The sequence below is a fragment of the Ptychodera flava genome, chromosome 14 (genome assembly GCF_041260155.1).
Source record: "Ptychodera flava strain L36383 chromosome 14, AS_Pfla_20210202, whole genome shotgun sequence".
NCBI classification, from domain to species: Eukaryota; Metazoa; Hemichordata; class Enteropneusta; family Ptychoderidae; genus Ptychodera; species Ptychodera flava.
Window position 1 is genome coordinate 27,900,698 of NC_091941.1, and position 23,156 is coordinate 27,923,853.

The 23,156-nt window shown below is 37.8% G+C and overlaps 1 protein-coding gene across 1 annotated transcript; it reads left to right on the forward strand.

Annotated features, from left to right (window-relative positions):
* The first annotated feature begins 2,637 nt into the window (after positions 1-2,637).
* On the forward strand, positions 2,638-23,135 carry LOC139150008 (phospholipase B1, membrane-associated-like). The gene is made up of 38 exons (XM_070722148.1): positions 2,638-2,796; positions 3,780-3,967; positions 5,956-6,025; positions 7,334-7,392; positions 7,591-7,658; positions 7,964-8,010; positions 8,327-8,438; positions 8,633-8,825; positions 9,484-9,572; positions 9,972-10,047; positions 10,287-10,391; positions 10,813-10,893; positions 11,211-11,276; positions 11,619-11,711; positions 11,979-12,060; positions 12,183-12,241; positions 12,600-12,667; positions 12,871-12,917; positions 13,347-13,458; positions 13,743-13,941; positions 14,430-14,515; positions 14,685-14,760; positions 14,986-15,090; positions 15,475-15,573; positions 16,077-16,142; positions 16,953-17,033; positions 17,389-17,461; positions 17,660-17,718; positions 17,843-17,910; positions 18,183-18,229; positions 18,355-18,466; positions 18,812-18,998; positions 19,416-19,504; positions 20,142-20,217; positions 20,479-20,583; positions 21,162-21,260; positions 21,499-21,564; positions 21,834-23,135. Exons 1-38 carry the CDS (start codon positions 2,703-2,705, stop codon positions 22,125-22,127), a joined length of 3,696 nt encoding a protein of 1,231 aa, XP_070578249.1. The 5' UTR covers positions 2,638-2,702; the 3' UTR covers positions 22,128-23,135.
* The last annotated feature ends 21 nt before the right edge of the window (positions 23,136-23,156 follow it).

Here is a 23,156-nt window from a genome sequence, read left to right on the forward strand (position 1 = left end):
TTCCCGATGTTTATGATACGTGCCTGCAGGTTTGGTCAGGTAGTCAGCGCCACCACACAACCTGTGTAGAAATCGGGTCCCTGCCGTACGGCACTTTTATTAAATTCTTTCGTCTTATTCGACGTTGACTGAAAGTCAGGAAAGCACACCCAAAAAAGAAAATATGCAACATACAAAAAACTAACAAAAACCAAATTTTAAGCTTGGTATGTAAATCAAAGGATTAATAGCTTTCTCATTTGATAGAATCATAAACCCTCGAGAAACTAAAAACATGTCTACACTTTATTCTTCCCTCTAAAGTATGTTGAAATGAAACCTCTTAGCCTTAATGTTGCCAATACAACGGGCACAAGACACATTACAACTCCGGCTCTTTAGGATACAATTGCACGTACAATCTACAACACTCCCCATTCAGAAGACATATTTCATCGTCTCGGACATCGATATTACCGTCGTGGGCTCTCTATGTCCTACTGGCAGGAAACAACTCTTGATCTTGCACTTGTTACCATGTATTATTATTGCATTATCGATTTGTCAGACGTTATTGGATAGATACATATTATATGCCATCACCCCACCTTATGTTAAGCTGTATTTATAATGTCAGATGATATTATGCGATAATGCGTATATTGTAACTTAGAGTGTAATATTGGAAAGGGCCAAGTTACATGTATCAGATGCACAACATGGTGCTTTATCGGCACGTCGCTCACATTTCACTTTCTGTCCTTCCTAACGGTACACTTGAACTAAAAAATTAAATGATGTTAGGGACTCTTCAAAACCGTTTGCGAGAAAACAAGTGATTCTTCCCAATTTCATGCCCCAGAAATAGTGACCCTCCCTTCTGTGTGACAGTCCACATCAATAATATCATAATTGATATATAATTTTTCATTTGACAGTTGAATTTTCAAAGAATATATTTTAACCTAAACAAATCATCACTTTTATGCAAGGTTTCACGTAATTCATTTGCACTTTGGCATGTACATGCAATTGTACAAAGTGCACTATAATTGTTTGTCAAGAAACTAATTACAGACAAAGTCAATATTGAACAACATATTCATATAAATGCACATATATAGCAAATTTTGTAGGGGGAATGTTAAATAGTTTACCTGTGGACTGCCATGAGATGTGAAATAATATTGTGGGTGAAATTCCAATATCATATTTGTTTTTAACATCTGCGCTTTCAAAACCCCATTGAAATCAAATATCATTATGTCAAATGTCAAACGTAAAATAAAAGCACTGATTTAGCTAGTTTAATTTGTATTCTAAAAACATTGTTCATAATTTTCTCATAGACTGCCATGTATAGAGGATCAACATTTTCGGAGAAATTCCAAAGTCAAATTTCTTGTGCACCTATGCACTTGTCACCACCCTATTCTAATCATGCACATTCACATAATTTATCAAACGTTTATATTAAATGCACAGATATCGGTAGTTTTCTATTGGAAAAAAGTTCATATTTTTTCATAGACTGCGATATATAGTGAATTAACATTTTCGATGAAATTTCCAAATCAAATTTCTTGTACATACGTACACTTGTAACCATCATATTCTTATCAAGCACATTTATATCAATTGTCAAACTTCTATAAATGCACAGATATTGCTTCTTTTCTATTGTAAAAAATTGTTCATAATTTTCTCATAGACTGCCATATATATAGTGAATTAATATTTACGATGAAGTCGGAAAATCAAATGTCTTGTACACACTTGCACTTTTTACCTCCAACTTCAAATACATTTACATCAATATATAAATGTCATATAAAAATGTACAAATATAGCTTGTTTTGTATGGGGAAATTGATAATAGTTCGCTCAGTGGATTCCAATGTATTGTGATTCGATATTTTGGATGAAGCACTATATCGGTCATATCTTGTCTTCTTTGCGCAAAATATAGTGACACTTCTCCATAGGTAAGCGTGAAATTTCATGATCCTTCAAAAAAGCTTGAGCGAGAAATGGCAACCTACCCAAGAAAACAACGGCCCTCCCCCTGTAATTTCTGTCTAGTCCCGGTTATCAATTTCATTTGATATAAATCGCCAACTAAACATACCGGACATTTGCTATCATCTGCATCTCTTATATACCGTAAGGTCTAACGTAGAAGTCCGACTAAATCATCGGATGTTGTCAGAGGAAACATCATGCTTGTAGGACGTCTGCCAATACCCAACTTCTAATATCTTAGTTCTTACTTAGATTTGGCACGATATTATTATATAATACATACAGTGCTAATATCATCGGGACATCCTCACAGATTGAACATTTTCAAATAGTTCATTTGCGCAACCTAAGTGTATTTGATGACATTATCATATCCTATAAATGTGTCCAAATAGTTATCACATACCAGTCTATCTATTCAAATGAGAGAGAGATGGTGGAAACGGTAATTATTTAGTGACGAGCATGACAGTTCGTGTCATCACTGCGATTAAAGGTCAGTCGCTTCAAATACGATGTATACAAACGTCGAAGCGATACTTGATAAATGTTGATTTTTTACAAGTGATAAAGGGGACAATTGGGTGCATGAAAGGGGCAACCGATAGAGGGCACGGTATCTTTGAGTCCATACTTTGATCACTGGCATGAGAACACTGTAACCAGAAGTCCATACTGGAGCGACCACTGCATCAGCACAAATGGAGATGAAAATAGCTAGGGCCCTCTTGGCCGCCTGTTTCTTGCCATCTCTGCTATGCTCGGAATGGAGTGATGATGAGCCGCCCGAAATTTGTAAGTTACATGTGTCTGTCAAAATGATTGTAGCTGTAACATTTGGTGAAAATCTCGCATTGGTTATTTCGATTTCCCATGCAACGCGAGTAATCAACAAATGGACACAAACGTAGCGTGCATTATCTGCAATCGACGCTTGAATTAATTGCAGGATTTCAACTCACTACTAGTGAATGCTGCGCGTATTTACGAAAAACACCAAAGTGCTGTGATAATTTGCCTTTGAATACCGTCCACTGGCGACAGATATTGCAAAGGACCTCTTCAATTACGTCATAGAAACATGAAAAATATCAAATTTACAGTTAAGGATCCCCAAGTGACACCTTAATTGTTACACAAACAAAACCTCGATCGTTTTGACTAATCTAATGACTTATCATCAACAGCGACACATATTCAGCTGAGTTTTGCAATTTCATTTGATTTAAATGGTCGTTAAATCCAATCAAAGTTCCACAAAAAACACTGTTTCCACTGTTTCGGGTCGCTTATCACTGTACGTGTCCGAGCCATCGTTTTAGCGTTTGAGTGTATGACTTACAAGGTCCCATTAATAAATTTTCCATGTATCACTTAATCGAAACAAGGTGTAGGGCTTTATTTAAGTATAAGAGCATCGAGTATGGTTCTATTTATTTCGTTAGTCTAAAATTAAATACGTGTCTAGGGCTCGCAATTGCAGTTGTTGACAGCATCCTGTATGGCCGCTGAACATTTGAAAATGTGACTAATTGTGGTCACTTCACATATTTTAGAGTCCTGTTGATATTGCAGGGTGGTAACACGACCACCGATGCATAATAAATTAGAAACCTGAGACGAATCTCTTCGCAAGGAAAAATTGAGCCCTATAACGACAACCATGCAGTACATGACTCCCTGTATGAAAGAGGTTCTTTTCACGGAGAATATAAAACGCAAAACTCATTGATCACAAAAAGTAACAGATTATATTAACAAAATCATTTCCTTTACAGGGTGGAATAACTATGTCAAATTTCTAAAGTATTACGGTGGAGACGATAATGGACCCCCTTTCCAGCCACCGTTTCCGTTTCCGCCAGAACTACCAGAACTACCGGAGCTCCCTGAAGTGCCTCCTACAGCTCCTCCTGAATTTCCCATCTTCAGCGAGCCTCCTCCTATTCTGGATATCCGATGCCTGGTGAGTAAACTTTTACATGTCAGTGATAGTATCATAAGAACATATAACTTTGCAATACAACATTCGTTAGGTTACTTCTTACAGAGGTTATTTGTTGATGATAAACATGCACGTAAGGAAAAACATTAATGAAACCAAAAGCCTTCGTTAATATTTTATCCAGAGAAATCTGGACGTCAAAACTTTGCAAAGTGTGAGAAAGGCATTAGCTTGGGAGCATGACTTACCATGACAAATTAGCTGTTTTCGGGCGTATTTTTCTGCGTCTGCTCCAGGAAAGATGATCAGAAACGCAATTGTGTATGATGCCGAACATGCATAATTTGACCCATGGGGGACAGCTATTTTATCGCTGTAGTTAGGTAAAGTCTGGCCAGAGGTCTATATATCTTTCTTTCACGAATATGACTTTGTTTGTGTATGGTCTATTTACTGTCTGTTCTGTGCTGTTTTGTGTCTATGTTTACAACTATTGTCTTACGAATTCTGACCTACTGTCATTGGATTATGGATTGGTATGATGGCGATTATTCTCAAATTTTTGACAGCTCATTAACATGTGTTGCTGGTAGACACTCAAAAGTGTGTACTTATTTTTCTTTATCTGTTCTGCCTACAATAGCGCGGTCTAAGGTATGATTGTTACTACTTTCTCAGCTTATTAAAAATTCTGACTGAAATAATGGAGCATTCAGTTGTTATTGCCAGGGGTGGCCCGGCAAAATCCAAGTGGGAATACCTGAAATTGGAAAACTGCAGGGGGGGGGGGCATGCTTTTTTTGAAACAGCACAGAGGGGGTCACTTGATTTTCAAAAACTTCCACTCTGTCAAAAAGCTTTGTTTCAGTGTACAGAAACATGTCAGGAAATAAAGGTGATTCTCCGTGTGTTTGCATTCTCTATCTCCAAAGTCAGTATAAAGATGATTGGTAGGAATATACAACATGTGTTTTCTGCATATGTCTTGTTAACTTCTTGTCTCGGCAAGTCTATACGGGCTTATACGACAGCCTTTATCCGCTGAATGACAATGGAAAGTCTTAGCATGATGTGGATAAGTTTAGGTGTAAGCTATGAGACACGGCTTTAGCATTTACCTCATACGTTGACCCATGCATAAACACAAAACATATGATACTTGACACAACCGGAGTTATTTTCACCCCGTGCTGGATCTGCATCAAAGTAAGACCTAATTAGGTTAATACATGTAGTACACGAGAATATGCATATACTTGGCACAAATTATTTTTGCACCATGATGGATCAGAATCAAAGTAAGACCTATTTAGGATAATTTTTACACGAAGTTTTAAATTCACTAGCCTTCCCATAAAACTTGGAAAGTCTTTACCTATGAGATGTAGCTTAGCCTATGCATTGTACATTGGAGGTCATGTGACGCAAAACATACGATAGTTGACACAAATTACACTTACTTTTTAAAAACTTTATGATGGATCTGTATCAAAGTGAGATCTATTTAGGAGAACCACAGGTCGTACTCTATGTTCATTTGAACACGGATTTTGTCAGCCCTCTTTTACATTGGTGTGTCTAGAGCAACAGCATCCGTGGACGCTTTCGAAAATTAAAGTGAACTTAAGGTAGTATGCGCCTTGAAAATGAAAGACTTAAACTTTTGCTCAAACTTTCCTCAAGGATTCTTTTATCTATCCACTTTCAAAATCACGAATAAAATTTGGGGTCACCGTGCAAATCTTGGCACTACAGAAACAAATTACGTGAGATTTACCGATATCTGAAATTCAAAATGGCGCCACCCCCGTGTTAACTCTATGGAGAGAAATAAAAATTCGATTTTCGAAAAACTAAGACGGTTAAAAGTTTTCTTACACCAAGAGCTTTAAAATAAACCCCCATAAGGAATAGATCAGAAAAAGAATTGTAAAAGTTTGAGAGTCCGTATATCTGTCCCCGAGGCGCTGTCTACCATAATGATAATTTTTCACAAACTATTTTTCCAGGAATATGAACTAATGGACGTCAATTTCACCTGTGACCCTATTCCCCGTTCAGATCCTCGTCCGACGTCAGGTAAGTTGAAAATTTTGTTTATAACACGATTGGAACTATTTTGGGATAATTGGATCTTCATATTTTTCAAATTTCTCAAAAGTCTTAGATGCCCTATAGCTGAATGTCTCGATATTACAAATTACTAATAAAAACAAGTGTGTAACGTAAACAGAAAAGCAGATTAGCTTACATTTGCAGATTTTAAAGACATTTCTTCACCATCCAATTATCCCAAATTAGTTTCAATCGTATTTTATATTGTGGACGCCCCATAAAATTCATCACCTGTAATGAAGTATTGGGTTAAAAGTTCAGGATAAAAGTACCTAAATGAGATCAAAAAAGCTTTGTTATACTGTGATAATCAATTCATTGAACGGTGTCCAATGATGTTCTGATTACCAAAGGTAGGTGTGAAAATCGGGAATCAAAGGAAAGATATCGGCGATTTAAACATTGAAGATTAACTTTTGGCCGGGCTTGGAGAAGTTCCAACGACGATCAAATATGACATTCCAGTATAAACGTCGTGGATATATATGTTCTCCTAGACCACTGTTCTCTGATCGTCACGTAATATCTCACGTTTTTCGATATGACAAGAAAATATTAAAATTGAAATGACAGGTCATGTACTACAGGCATAAAACTCAGTTGTCTAGTGTACTTGAGAAGATTCCACCTTTTGGCGCAAGGATTGAGCCTGACTGTAACAAAATTCAAAGTTCATCATATGATTGCTTAAAACAAAATAAAGGTCGTCGCACTTTTAATGATTTGCCCAACGGACTGGTGATCAACAGACTATGCATTCGGTACACAGTCCAACAACATCGTTGATTCTGTCTGCATGAAGACTAACCCAATATTGTATACTTGCAACAGTAACACTGTTATCTTTGTTACTTCTAAAATGATCAAATAAAAGATATTCATCTGTAAAAAAACTTGCACTGTTTTAAAATTATTGTTTTTTGATCGAACGGGTTTAACAAAACATTTTACCGTCCTAACCATAAGCTTTTAAATGAGAGGGTAGCGCTGTCGATTTTTTTTAGTTTTCAATGTCTGTCTGAAGATTGCAGGATGCATGAAACTTCTATTTGTAGGTGGTGAATAGAATGGTATAACATATAAAACATATAAATGAGAGTGTTCTTTTTCTCTTTTTCTCACTGTTTCTGTTCATTGAATGATGGCATGTAATTATATTCAATTGTGTGGTATTATACCGATCGGTAAGAATTTCAATGATCATTTGAATTTCGTTTCTTCCTTTCCATTTTCTCTAGATACTGTTTCTAATATAGGTATTATCTTTTCCAGTTCACGAGCTTCGTCCGGGTGATATTGATGTTGTTGCTGCACTTGGCGATTCCATAACGGTAGGTGTTGCGATCGCTGCTATTGGTTACGAGTGACACACTCGAAGCTTACCTTTGGTACTTACTGTGAACCCAAGTTAATGCTTCGATTTTGTAACCGGTTGTTTAGCTATGTCTCGAGTAGCTTTGATCGTTTTTGTAACATCTTGCTGGCTGAGACCATCACAGTTCAATTTTTCTCCTTTGTCACATTTTCAGGCAGGCAATGGAGCCAGAGCAGATTGTCTTATTGAGGTCGTTATCATGGGTAGGGAGTTAGCTTTCAGGTAAGAAATGAATGCTCAGCAGTGTACATCATCCTTACAGATACACAGATACACGCAGACATAGATGCACGCCGTGGTGAATAGGGTACATGCCAAATGTACATTGTACTATAACACACATGTATAATTACATATACACATACGTACACAAACGGCATAAGTAGAGATGAAAGCTGAAACGTATGACGAAAGTAGAACATTTTATACACGCTTTCAAAGTTCCTCTATGCTGCAAAGATGTTGATACATCATCGAGGATGTATCCAATATCATAACTGAAAATCTTATTCGTCCCTATTGTACAGCATCGGTGGAAACGCAACTTTACAAGATGGCGCAGTGACACTTCCAAGTAAGCACACAACTTTCCTTGTAGGGACTATTCCTGTTGACAGAATTGAAAACGTATAGTAAGAGCTGTATACATTTTTTTTTAATCTTCTAGAACGTCCGTCGAATAACAAGTTGTTTGAGTTCCTGATATTTATTGAAAGAAGTTGAAGTATACTGAGCTCCGAATATGAATACTTCTCTGTGAATGCAATATTCAAATACATCTGTCGCATCTGCTTCTCCAAGGTTGGCAATCATGCGGCTCATTTTGTGCAGAAGTGCTATTAATTACTACAGTCTTACTATATGTGTTTCTGTATTTTTTTCTCTCTCAGATATTCTGCGGAACTACAATCCAAATCTAACCGGATATTCAGTGGCTTCATCCCCCGACTTCAACGAAGAAAGGTCGAGACTTAATGTTGCTGTACCTGGGGCACGGTCGAGGTACGTGCTTTGCAGATTAGGCAACAGATGTTCTACTGTCTTTGTAATGAGTAAACGTCAGTGTGACAAAACAGTAACGTTTGAATCATGTCATTGTGCAATATTGGTTATAACATACCAAATAAAATTGCTTTCCACTGTGTCACCTGACACTTTCATTCCTAAACATGTGAAGTATGTATATTTATTCACAGGCACATGCTTGAGCAGACAGAAGAAATGATCAGGAGGATGAAGGAATGGGATGAAATGGACTTCGAAAACGACTGGAAAATGGTCACTATCTTTATTGGCGGGAACGATCTATGCCGATGTAGCGACAACTACATCACTGCCGAGGAGTATGCCGGAAATATCAAATTGGCTCTGGATTTGATGCACAGCGAGGTAATGATAACGATCTCTTACAAGTCTCGAAAGCTGTGACTTCAGGTACTGCAATGACATACACAAGCAAGCAGTGTACTGATACAAAATATTTTGACAAGTTCAGTTAAGATGTACACATCTCAACTGTATTTGTCATAACGAAGATCGAGACTAAATGTTGCTGTACCTGGGGCACGGTCGAGGTACGTGCTTTGACTTCGGCAACAGTTATGCATATTTTAATGGTCGAGAAATATGTAATTGAAATGATGCAGTAAGCAACTGGTACAGTCACCATTATATTGGGCATTGGTCATCAAACTTTACATGGTTCTCTATTAGCCAATGAAAACATAAGTGAATAAAACTCGATAATGTAGCATCTGTGCAAAGGTACGTGATGCAAACTTGGTCTATGAAATTCAATCGATTGGTTCATGAATGTATTCAAATTACTATTTACCTTTTTTCTGAGCATAATTTTATAAGAATGAATTTCCTTTGAAAAACATGTTACTTGATCATATTAAATCCCGAAGTTGTCAAGTTGAAAATAGTTCCGGGTGACATTCAGTCAAATGATGACTATGCAACCCGCTACGTCACCAACAACGTCGATATATGAGGCAAATAATAATGCATTTTTGGATGCTCTGCTGCTCGTTCCGTCTTTCAGATGCCGAGAACATTTGTTAATATGGTCCAAGTTATGCTGGTGACAGAGTTAAATAAAATGACAACTCCGTTTTGTAACTTAGCTCATAGGTAAGCAATTTCAGTACTCATTTCTGCTCTTCCTCAGAAGTTACGAAAGCTTATGAATGTGATCAACGATAATCTAAAATGTATCCTATAATCTGTGCATTAAACTTACGTTTCATTATGTTTGCTTTAATCGACTGAATTTACGATTTACGTTGGCACTTGAAAACAAAAAAAATACTTCAGGAAATAGAAAGGCGTGTTTTGAGCTCTTTCATACCTGATCGTTTGTGTCGGTTCGATCTGTAATTGTATGAAATAAATAGAAGTTTTCAATCTTACAATCGATCTTTGATGCGAAAATACTCTATGTAAAAACCACGCTTCAACTTCAAGAAGGTTACATGATATCAGTCGTGGACAAAAGCAACATAGTAACTTTCATAAACGTTCTCACCACAGAATCGCATGTGAGTGTGCCAAAGAAATATACAATGAAGACTGGGAATTAATCCTGCAACTGACCAAAGAATATCACGTAAGTGTCTTAGTTTCCCCTTGATCGTCCCTTTGTAACGAATTAGTGAATCATCCGCCACTGTTTTATTTTCCTCTCCGGATGTTACTTGCAATGTTCTCAGGTAATCCTGATTGCTTACAACACCGTAAATATTAATGATGCCAGACTTAGGCGTTGTAACGCACGTCGACTCTTTTATTTACCACTTTCGTCTCCAAACCATACATATGGTGTGATTTGGTTGCTTCCATTTTCAGAGAGCGGTGGATGACATGATACTTTACGGTCAATACGACACCAGGGATGATTTCACTGTCGTCATTCAACCGTTTTTCGAGGAACTGAATATCGAAGAAAACGACGTATGTATGAAAACAAATTTACCAGGATACTTTCCACGTAGCTAATTCGAGGGTAGGAGATGACGACGGTGACATTTTTGATGATAAAAGTTAAGGACAATGTTATGTTTCGTGTAACACCTCGTCGTGACCCTGGCTTCGTCCACATTAATGAATGAAAGTTTGTTAAATGCTTCAGTAATTGTAGTTTGCCAAACCTGTATCACTATAGCAAATGTGAAAATATCGCTCTTTATTAAAACAGATATGTGATTAGACATAATATAGAATAACAAGATAAAGAACTCGAAAAAACTTGACAACTTCAGCTGTTCAAAGCAAGCACTTTCACTTTAACAGCATAGACAGTGGACAGCATGGTAATTCCTGATTATTTCCATTGAAAATCCGACCTGACTCGTCATACTCTTTGTTTTTATAGCCAAATATTTTGTCTCCGGATTGCTTTCACTTCAGCGAGTTCGGACACCAGATATCTGCCATGAGCCTGTGGAATAACTTGGTAAGAAACCTGAAACTTCATATTTTTCTGTGATTGTAATTTAACCACAGGGAAAGTATTACACTAATTGGTGAAATTCGCTCTATCTGTGATATTGAATCATATCCGTTTGCAAGGGTTTATGCCCTACACATATATTGAAGGTACACAAAGATTTGTGCCCCTTACTCGTATTGAAGAAAGCTTTATCTGTAAATATCTTGAAAACTAACCATCGTGTAAAACTACATCCAATAACACTTCAAGAAATTTGCAGATGCGATGATTTAGACAATGATGAAGGTAGAATGATCGCATGATCTCCGTTATGCCAACAGATCGAACCTGCGGGACAAAAGAGAAAGGCGTGGACTTACGATGACGTCATCGAATGCCCATCGAAGGTAAGGTATACAAACTGTGCCAATTACAAGACAGAATGCCATGGCAACGATTAATCGATTGGACTCGAAAAGTCAAGGAACAGTGTCTTGATGATTGCAGATAATTGTAAACATAAATATAGGTTGTTTTTCTGCTTTCTTCTTGTACATTGATTACCGTAGAAACATATTTACAAGTACATGAACAAAGGTACTAAATTCATTGATGGAAATTGTTATCGCCACCAGTTGGCGACATCGAAGACTTAAATAATGTCTTTAAGAAAAGGTGATGTAATGATATATTTATTTCCTGGTGAAATATTTTTAAAAAGGTGAAATTTACAAATTGTTGTCTGACAGGATTCAGATTTCCTGTATACTTACTTGAACACGCCAGGATACGAAGTGCCAACCAGAGGACCGTCAGCGGAAACACCAACAGAACCACCGTCGGTGAGTTTCTAAAACGTCGTTGCATTTGTCACGATAACATGATGATATCGGACTTCGTTGTCTCAAAGATTGTTAGTTCGTTTAATGCTTTTCCAAATATTATAGTTTTAAATAACTACCGTAGGTTGATTTTGTATTCTTGAACTTTACGGGTTCTAAATAGGAATATATAAGATTCTAGTGTACCGTGATAAGACGTTAGAGGGCAATGGATTCATTATAATTCATAATCATAATTGAATGTGATGCATGTCTCTTTCCTGGCAGACTACGCAGACTCCTGAACCGGCACCCAAGTACAATTTTACATGCCCATACATTCCACCGTCAAATGAAGTTCCTACGTCCGGTAAGCCTCGATTTCGAATGGTCCGTGTCAGAAGACAATTACCACTTTTCATTCAAAAATTAAATTATTCGTTAAAAATACAAAGAAGACCGACATACACTATTTCTACCTTACCCTTGCAGTGCATGAACTCCGGCCAGGCGATGTAACGGTTCTTGGCGCGCTCGGTGACTCCATTACGGTAGGTGACATCTATGGCCTTTTTATCACGATGGGTGAAGGATGCCTTGCGCGTTCAAAAGAGCGCAAATAACGCTGACGTCCTTGCTCTATAAATACAAAGAAATTCCATATTTAGAATATAGTCGTTTTTGTAGTATGAGTGACAAATGTAGTTTGTTTCTAATCTGAACACAATGCTGCTTGATTCTGACGCAGCTTTAATACACAGAAAACGCACAAACGAAAAATACCCACAGTCCCTCCTCCGAATCGATGAGTGGGGTCAAATATTTTTAAGACAGTGTGTTGGATATACATATTATGTGTTCAAAATTCTCATTGATCGGATTCCCATGGTTTTCCCTTTCATTTAACAGGCTGGATTCGCGATAGCTGCTGAAAATCTTCTACAAATCGGGATCCAGTACAGAGGATTATCGTGGAGGTACGTTCGTGTGACTTTTCTCAACATTTTTTCACTCCACGTAGTGGCCCAGATGTTAAAAGATTTTCTCTGTTCACACGAGGTCACAGCTGGACCCGATTCGTTAATTTACTTGGACAAATAAAAGCAATATCAGATTACTAATTTACCGTTCCTATAATGATAATTTTTATACCTTTTGTTCTTTTTAAAATTGTTATCAGCATTGGAGGCGACAATTCTTACGAAGACGGCACGTTGACCCTGACAAGTGAGTTCCCGTGAACTACTAACTATAAAAAATGATCATGGCTTACCATTGACATCGCTCCAGATATTTTCGCTGTAATTTTTCTCGGCGTACAAATTTTACGACTAGAGAAGACGGTAGGGTAGCTCAGAGTCCCGTGTAGAAGTTTCATATGATTTTTACGACAACAGCTCAAACTTTAGGAGATGAAATGAATATTGCAACGTCTGACAAAAACATGATTTCGTCGCAATAAGTTCTTTATTTCAAACAGGACAAAGTGCAGTAGGTTACGTTACCGATCTGACTACACATGACCGTGTCATTGATGATCCAAAGCACAAAATTTGGACCATTGATAAGTGATTCCAAACTCAGGCAAACACACAATCAATGAGAAAAATACGCCGAATCAGTTTCTCTTCAGTGACTCTACTTTTGTGTTCACAGACATACTCCGGAATTACAATCCCGATATCAAAGGCTATTCAATTGAAACAGGATCCCATAACAATTACAACATTTCTCGACTGAATGTGGCCGTTGGAGGAGCCAGGGCAAGGTAGGTCTCATGGTTTCACAAGGTGGCGTTAACGGTTTATATAATATATGCTCTCTCTCTCTCTCTCTCTCTCTCTCTCTCTCTCTCTCTCTCTCTCTCTCTCATATATGATATCACCTCGCGACACCCGTACCGCACTCAGTATCTCAAGGGTTTTACAATAAGCAGTACTCTTTCTTTGAGTCTTTTTTCGAGGACGCATTATATGACTCAGAAATTTTTCTTACAATATCCCATGGTTTAGAGTTTTGTGTATGTTATATTATTATTAACATTTGTCATAGACACATGCTGAGTCAGACTGAAGACCTTATAGAGCGTCTTAAGACGTGGGACGCCGTCGATTACGAGAACGACTGGAAGGTTGTGACCCTTTTCATCGGCGGTAACGATCTATGTGCCTATTGTCGTGACCCTGAAGGGTCGACCACCGCCGCCTTCAAGGAGGAAATTAAGAAAGCCTTGGACAAAATGCACGCTGAGGTACAAATGCGCAAAACAAACCGTTATAGATAAAGGAGCATTTAATTTTCCTTGCTTGCATAAAATGCATCATGATAGACTGGCAACGTTATATGAAAGGACATGAACTTAGGGGGAAATGAAAGAAGAGTAGTAGAAGATGCTTAATTGTATCAGAGTATGTCGAATGTGCTAATTTACCTATTGGTTGACGAGTGCGCATTCTATACCTTGTGGAAAAAAATAAATTATTATGTTACCAAATTAGGGTTCAGTATCGCATCGAGAAATCTCAACAGCTGCATGGGACTGTTTCCAAGATCTAAACTTCCATTCATTTTGTGTGACACGTTGATCATTTTAGTCGTAACTCAAAGGACGGTACGTGAAATAGCGCCAGATCGCATACTTGTCGGCAGTGTCAATTTCAACACAATGTTTCGGAAACCAAGACGACAAACAATACCAAACTTCCAGTCACTCTATCTTTTTTCCCTCATCTTCTCAAGATGCCAAGAACATTTGTCAACCTTGTCCAAGTGCTGTTGGTAACAGAAGTAAATAAACTGGATGGATATTGTGACATCATACACCTGTAAGTGAATCAAATTTCTTTGTACAATGCACCAACTTTTATTTTACAGGTTAACACTTTAAACAGTCTCTGTATACACTCTCAAACACAGAGAACTAGATTATGTCGAGCCTCCTCAATCTAACACACCATCAACACGCCTTTATTGTCTCTTTTTTTATTCTTTCAGTCTTGTCTGCCCTTGTGCCAAGGAAAGATGGGACGAGAATTGGGAAGATGTTTTAGACTTAGCGCGAGACTACCACGTACGTATGAATGTGTTCGTTGACTTTCGAAATGATTGCAGAACCACAAATCTTCAAAAGCACGTACAGCAACTTGAAACGATGACGTGTCAAGTTCAAAGGTGTAAATCCACATGCAAGTGCATCTAGTGTTTTAGTGAACCTTTTTGTAGTTGTTTATTTTTTCATATAAAATAAATATATGTATAATAACATAAAACTGTTTTGATGTGTCATCTTTTGCAGAGAGCTATGGAAGACCTCGTCTTGTACGGTGACTACGACACTCGGGACGATTTCACAGTCGTTATACAGCCTTTCTATGAAGAGACGTACGTCCCTTGGCTGGAGGTAAATACAATTTGATCGTTATTATGTCCGATAACGATGATAAAATGCTCGTCTTTTCGGAATTTGTTTTGATGTTTTGTAGAGAAAAACAGCCAAAATCTATTCGTTATCAACGTGGAAAGAACGTTTATGCTGTTTCTAGAATTGACAACTATAATTTTACTGGTCAGTGCAACATTGAAATCTTTTTGTCGAAAGAAGGAAGATAAAGATTACCTTGCATAAGATCTAACGTCAAAGTCAAATATATTCTCCTCCAACTGTTCAATTGTACAAGCAAGGTTTACCTGCAAAAGTGTTCATATTTATAGTCCTGGCCTTGTTGAAGCGACTTCATACACAATCGATTCTTGAATTCATAAGTTTGTGTTCTCTCTTTTCTAGGAAGAAGGAAAATGGGACGATAGTTTGTTTTCACCCGATTGTTTCCACTTCAGTGAATACGGACACCAAGTCAGTGCAATGAGTCTCTGGAACAACATGGTAAGCTTAATGTCACACTCCTGTGTATTCTGTAGACAAAGTTCTCTAAGACTGGCTGTTACATCCATGAAACATGGACAAATCAAATTTTGCTATAAATGAGAAGAGAGAGAGAGAGAGAGAGAGAGAGAGAGAGAGAGAGAGAGAGAGAGACTTTATTTTAATAATATTTTTCGTTTTATTTTTTGACATGCAGAAATAATATGATATACTTTTGTAAGCTGAAGTTTGATGAACTAGATGAACTGCTCGAATGGCCTGGAAGTCCCTATCGTAACATGTATACTAAAATTAGTTTTTGTCCGAATATATAATATATAATTTTTTAATAATTTTTATAATTTTTTTTTTCTTGTCGAGGATAAAGATACGCGTACAGAGGGGGCCTTAATAAATGCTGAGTGTTTTAACAAGCTTTTAGGAATATACTAGAATATGTATGATGGCCGCTTATGAATGTTTATTTCAATGACAAAAAAAAATTATGTATAATCTTTTTAAAGATTGAGCCAGTGGGAAGTAAGCGTAAAGGGTGGGTACCTGAAGATATTGTAGAGTGCCCCCCGGAGGTAAGTAGCAGATATGAACAGTTGATTGACAAGTACCAAGTTGTTTTGATATGTTCACAGCCAACTTGGCCTGAAATAGACTCGACCGAAACTAACTCGACCCATGGAGACAGAAAGAGATCTCTTCCTACCTCCATACTCGACCTAACCAGACACAATTTTACTCGATATAAAATCAGCCTGCCCATCTGCCAACTTGGCTAAGCTTTGAAAAGCTACAATGTTGGCCACTTTCCATACGTAGAATTTTGGTCGAAAATGAGAAGAAAAACATCAGATATTTCTATAAGCTTTTTCCGTAATTCCTACCAAAACATACCGTACCCGTTAAACTAACAGAGTTTTGTTCTTTTTTATTGGGTCTCAAGTTTGGTGAACTTAAATAAAATGGTTACTGGCTTGTCGCTTTGTTTGAAAGGGATTTAAATAAGATTGGATACTTTTGATCGAATGCCAAGCCAACTTAAACTTTTGCATGGAATAAAGGGATGTAAACAAGCTTACATACTACGTAAGCGAGTTTTTTATTTTTCTGAGTTAGTTCCGGCCGAGTCAATTTTAGGTCTAATTGACCTGATACCGCTATGCTGACATACAGGAACATGTGATAACAATGTCTGATTTGTTTCATTTAACTGCCGAAAACAGAACATGATGATGATGATGATGATGATGATGATGATGATCTTTGATATTTTGATGACGCCATGTTTTAGTAATAGCTATTGCTATCACAGTAAATCTACATACGATTCAAATGAACAAACTTAAGTACATTGTTTCCTCAAACGGTTCATTCAATTTGTCTAGGGTTTCGAGTACTTTTACACTTACAAGAACACTCCTGGATACGAGATACCAACACGAGGGCCGTCGACACTTCCCCCGACGGTATGTACCAAGTTCCTCAATGTTTGTAAGGCTTATCATGCTTGGTAAACTGGACTCTGACTTGCTTTGACGTGTCTGTGAGCACGTACATGTGTAGAGAGTGCCTATCTTCTGCATGTAGGGTTGAAGTGAGAATAAAATGAATTATGATTAACATGATATTATTGTCCTTCTGTCCAGTTACCGGTTACAAATGAAGTCTGGTTTTCCTGCAAGCTATTCCTCGGTATTGCCGTATTCCTGAAATCACGATAGGTGATTTCGCTGCGACATTATAGTGGTTTCATTGTTTATGCACATCAGCCTTCTATTACACTAAAACTTATTGCTTGTGGTTTGTGTTTCTTCCTACCAGACTGTGGAGCCAACACCGCCTTACAAATTTGAATGTGAAATTACCGGACCTTCAAATGAAGTACCAACGTCAGGTTAGTGAAAATTTTATCAGCAGCTGCGCACTAGGGTCTGACAAAGAGCTTGTGTGCAAAAAACTCCAACATCAGACGTTTGTTATTTATAGTTATGGCATAACTGAAGGGTTTGTTTAACGAACGCAAATGATAATGTCGACAGCAGCTTTTAAAGGAATAAAAATCATAATCGAAAAATTGTCTTTGTCGCTCCAGTTCACAGACTTCGTCCAGCTGACGTTAATGTGGTTGCTGCACTTGGAGATTCAATTACGGTAGGAATTTTTTTCCAAATTTACGCATGAATTTCAGTACAACACGAAGAAATTCGTCATTTGTAAATGCATTTTATGTGATAAAAATGTACTTCTAAATTTGACTGCCTCTTTTCAATTTCAGGCTGCCAACGGAGCAGGCGCAGAGAATTTAATTCAAGTTGCGATCCAGTACAGGGGACTGTCGTGGAGGTGAGTCATTCATGATTTCCCGGATGTACCTCTCATTCATATCACAAACAGATAAGCACTGGACTATGTAATTCCTGCGATAAAATGTTGATTAGGAACCAAGACAAAGGTAATCATTGAAAATGTGAATAATCTTCGAATATTATTCCAATTAGAAGATCTTCAATCAATGAGCATAATTCTCATAAAAAATTAACTATTCGCCCAGTTTAGAATCGAGCTCGCTACCTATCTACTTCATCTAGACTGATTACATGCAACTTCACTTTCAGTGTCGGTGGAGACGAGTCGTTAAATAATGGTGTGCTAACGTTATCAAGTAAGTTACAATTTCATCTTATTATCTTGTGTATGTACATGGAAGTACACCTTTGAAATGCGTATAAGTGTACTTACTTTCCATGCCGGTTATCCGAAAAGTCACATTTTTATTACTTTTTACAGACATACTGCGCAAGTACAATCCAGAGCTGAAAGGATTTTCGATTGAAACTGGTTCACATACGAACGTCGAGATTTCAAGACTGAACGTTGCAGTTCCTGGAGCCAGAGCAAGGTAAGTTTACACGTAACATTTGAGCCAGTGAAAGTAGGCTGCTACCGACTTTATCTCAGCAGCAGATCCATTCAACAGGCAAAGCAAATCACAGTAAAATCTTTTCACTGAACAGGAGAAGATGGACCGGTATGTAAGACATTTATGTCCAAACAAAATTTCTCTGCATCAATTATACACTCGTATGATCACAACGTCCGCAATAAACACACAGCTTTTGCCAGTAAGACGTGATCGCCTGGTGCAATCATCTTAACAGCTGTTCAGGAGATCGGTGTTGCAGATCAGGCGTTCAAAGTCACTGTCGTCTCCTTCAAAATACTTCTTCTCATTTTGTGAATCAAGACACATGCTGGAACAAACCGAAGAACTGATAACCCGGATGAAAGACAGGACAGAAGTAGACTACGAGAATGACTGGAAAGTGGTCACTGTTTTCATCGGTGGAAATGACCTGTGCGCATGTAGCAATTACAGCGCTGAGGAATACACCGCTGAGATAGAAAAGGCGTTGGATCTCATGCATCAAGAGGTAAACTCATCATTTCAACTAAAATATCATTGTTCACAATGTGAACCCCGGCTGCTAGCCTAGAGCATGCGCATAATTACCCATATCTATTTGGTGTCGTTTATATATACATAGGTAGGAGAACTGTCAAATAAGTAAAAGTAAGAAACAATTATCACACCAATAATTATGATTATGTGATAACAGTTTAAAGCTCGAATACTAGTATGGCTCTGTTCGAAAATGATAAACAGTCTGCTCCCCTTTTATGTCTATCGACATGATATATATATATATATATATATATATATATATATATATATATATATATATATATATATATATATATATATATATATATATATATATATATATATATATACACACACACTCACTGGCTCAACGAATACCATTTGTTTTGCTTGGCTCTTTCTCCAGATGCCCAGGACGTTCGTAAATCTCGCCCAGGTTGTCTTGGTGACGGAAATCAACAAACTTACTGACGGTCTCTGTGATATCTTCCACTTGTAAGTGACTAATCTGTAAGAAAGCAATTTAGCGCACCTTCTCATTTTACACACGATATAGTCCCAGTATAATGACAGAAGTGTGGCACAGGCGCTGACGTATTGTCGCCGACAGAGACGTTAATAATTCTCCTTTGTACTAAAAGTTTCCAGAGTAATACCGGTTGGGAAAGCTGTTTTACATTCAAAAATGCTCCTTGAAATATTTCCCTTGCTGTTACAATAGTATGAACGCCTCAGTGACAGTTTTCAACCTGTTGACATGACTCACGTGACAAATTTCACCGGCGCATTTGCGATGTGTCGTCTGTGTAGACGTCCTACGAGAATCTAAGTTTTCACAAATGGTTGTAAAAAGTACGTCAATATTTGGTACTGCCTGACGTAGACCTCGATGCTGTGTAGTTAAGTATCAAATTATAAAATCTATCGGAACACTGAAAGTCCAAAACGTTTTGATAAGCACTGAAGTTTATCAATTCCGAGCTGCGTTTTCAGAAGATATTTTGTTTCACAATTGATGTTGCATGCACTGATTTTTTAACTGTTTCTTGTAACTTTACTACAACGGAACCGGCGACATTTAACCAAAACCGTCATAACTTGTTTTAAATTCTGCAATTCTGTTGTCTGGCAGGGCCTACTGCTCATGCGGAAAGGAAATTTACAATGAAGACTGGGAAGAAGTTCTCCATTTGACTCACGAGTACCACGTAAGTTAGCCAATCGGGGAGTGTCTTACGTCTAGAAGACCCATCTTTCTCGGCGGCGTAATGGGGGAGGGGTGGCAGCGAAGAGCGCCAAACTTCCTGTCTGGGAAACGTACAGGCGGAAAACGAAACTTTCTCAGATTCACACGATAATTTAAATATTTTAGCTCTCAAGATATGTATTATTATCCTTGAACCAACCTACTGTGTGTCATGTGATTAAAATAGTGCTCTAGTTCTAATTGTCTCATCTCATTTCTCCAGCGTGCGTTGGAAAATCTAGTGGCCAGTGGTAAATATGACACTAGGGAAGATTTTACCGTGGTGCTGCAGCCTTTCTTCGAAGAGACGTACGTTCCGCCAAATGAGGTTTGTGTTTCATGTCATAATTGTTGCAAAATTAGTAACATAATTTGGCATGAGCCAAATACATGCATAACAGATTTATACATGTATTTGATGAAAGATTTGATGTCTATATACAGTGTGTTCCTTTTCGAAAAAAACCCTCCGCTGCAGGTGATGGAAACGGCAACAGCTACATATAGGGTGAATAACTAATCGATTTCCCCGTGTTTAGCCAACTAGAAATGGACAGGCCCCTACTTTTATTTCAAAGGTCTCTTAACAAGGACAAATTTAACAAGCATATTGCATCACTTCTTCACAAACCATCAACCTATATTGAGTATTGCCGGTTTCGTGGTTTTCTGTCACTTCTGTCATGAGTTTATCGTTCGAAGACAAAAAGACAAAAATATAAAAGAGACTCAATTATCTGTACCAACCTAATGGTAACGCAAAATGATTAACAACCGCTGGGCGGCCAGTTTCCGTCGTATGAAGAAGTTTACTCCTTCTAATTGTAGTTATTGACATAGATGCCTAGAAGACCGTGTCGGTTCCCTATTTATACTCACGTTCTTCTTTTTTCTAATAACATGCAGGACGGCAGTGGTTGGGATCACTCTATGTTTTCTCCAGATTGCTTTCACTTCAGTGAATATGGACATCAGATGTGTGCAATGAGCTTGTGGAACAACATGGTAAGACAAGATTTTTTGCTTCACTTTCTGGAAACGCCAAGATTTTCCTGAAAACTTTGCTTTCATATGTTAGTCAAATTTTACGTGTCCATTATAAATCTGTGGTTGAGCTATTTCGAACAGTTTTTCTCTTTCTTTAATAGGATGTCATTGAAGATGTGAATTTAACTGGATTTAAAATGTCACGTCTGTAGCCACGTTCCGCTTCACGACCGTTTTATTTTTCATATTCACCCAGATTGAACCAGTTGGCGACAAACGTAGAGGCTGGAATCCCGATGATATCATTGAATGTCCTCCCGAGGTATGTACACTGTCTGATTCGGTCACGGCATCAATTGACACATATAATGTCATTATATGTGCCACCTCAGCAATGACGTAATTTAGATACCTTGCGATTTTAAAGCATATAAGATGGCGAAGCATAAGATATGGTGCTATACTTCGAAGTCGGAAACAGCGATTTTTCATCATTTCCCTCTGATTAGTAGCTCTTTATCCGACAACTTCAAGATAAATCCAGGATTAAACAAGGACTAACCAAGGACATTCCATGTCTCTCATTTACAGGGCTTTGAATACTTATACACAAACCTCAACTCGCCGGGATACCAGCTGACAACCCAACCACCAGCGCCACAGACCACGGTCGCGGTGGAACCAAGGACCAAGGTCACAGTGAAACCAACGGAGAAAGAAGAGGATCCGGGCAGTTCAGAGCCCGTATGTGACGACCCGTACAGCACTGGATTCATTGTCACAATCTCAATCTGTATCGCTCTCCTGGTTGTCTGCGTCTGTGGCATCATTTATCTCAGTGTCAAGGTGTCCAGATTTACAACGAAGTCCGACCCTATGTTTTAAGAGCCAGTGGACTGCTATTTTCAGTATTTTAGACTTAGTCTGATGCAATCATAATACCAACAGATAAAATAGAATGAAACAATACCAAACTGAGTACAATAGAAAATTTTATACTCATCAAATGTTGAAATATACTCTTTGCGACCACATTCAATCTTTGGGAGAACGGCGAGTCATCATTTTCAGAGACTATCGAAGACGATTTATGCCCTTTCCCCAATACCGGTAAAGGGTAATCATTCACAATAAGCTTTTCATGAAAACATTTAATGTCCGAATTTGGTACTTGTATGAAAGGTACACTTGCATGTTTTTGTCACGAATCTATCGACAGCAAGTAGCATAGCATAGAACTTATTATGAACATTCGTGCGATTATACAGTGGATAGACCTGAAGATCGAAGAAAGGTTGGGACTCTGCAATACAATGTTATTGGTTTAACAAATGGTGACGACAGGAAAGTGAAAACAATATGGAATTCTTTGAAGAACAGATTCTATATTCTGCATCATCTCAAAAGATGTAAAGTCTTAGTGCAAAATATTGCATGCCGTCATTCCCTTTATCCCAACAAGGTCTAATAGTCGATCCCGATGATGTACACTTAGATTATTTAACCATTCTGAGGAACGTGAAGATAAGGCTAAATCCTTACCAGTGATTATCTCCTAGATTCAGAGTGTTTGTGTCATTTACATACGTACAGAGATCGACTGATGCGGTCAGATGTGAGTTCCTCTATTAAATTGAATGAGAAAGTGGTTGTATTATAGACGTTGTTGAATGCTGACAAGTACCATAGTCGTTCCTCTTCGCTCTGTATATTGTTTTTTCATAAACTGACCAAGTTTTTATTTGTCGAACTGATTCTAATCTAAATGACACCATATCTTCAAAGGTCACGGTTTTGAGTAATATTACAGTATTAACAGATGATCATGATAATTATACGAGTTTTGTAGATCAGCTATTACTGTAATAAAAATCGCTTTGTTTTTGGTCATGAGTGGTCTGACACTTGTACTGA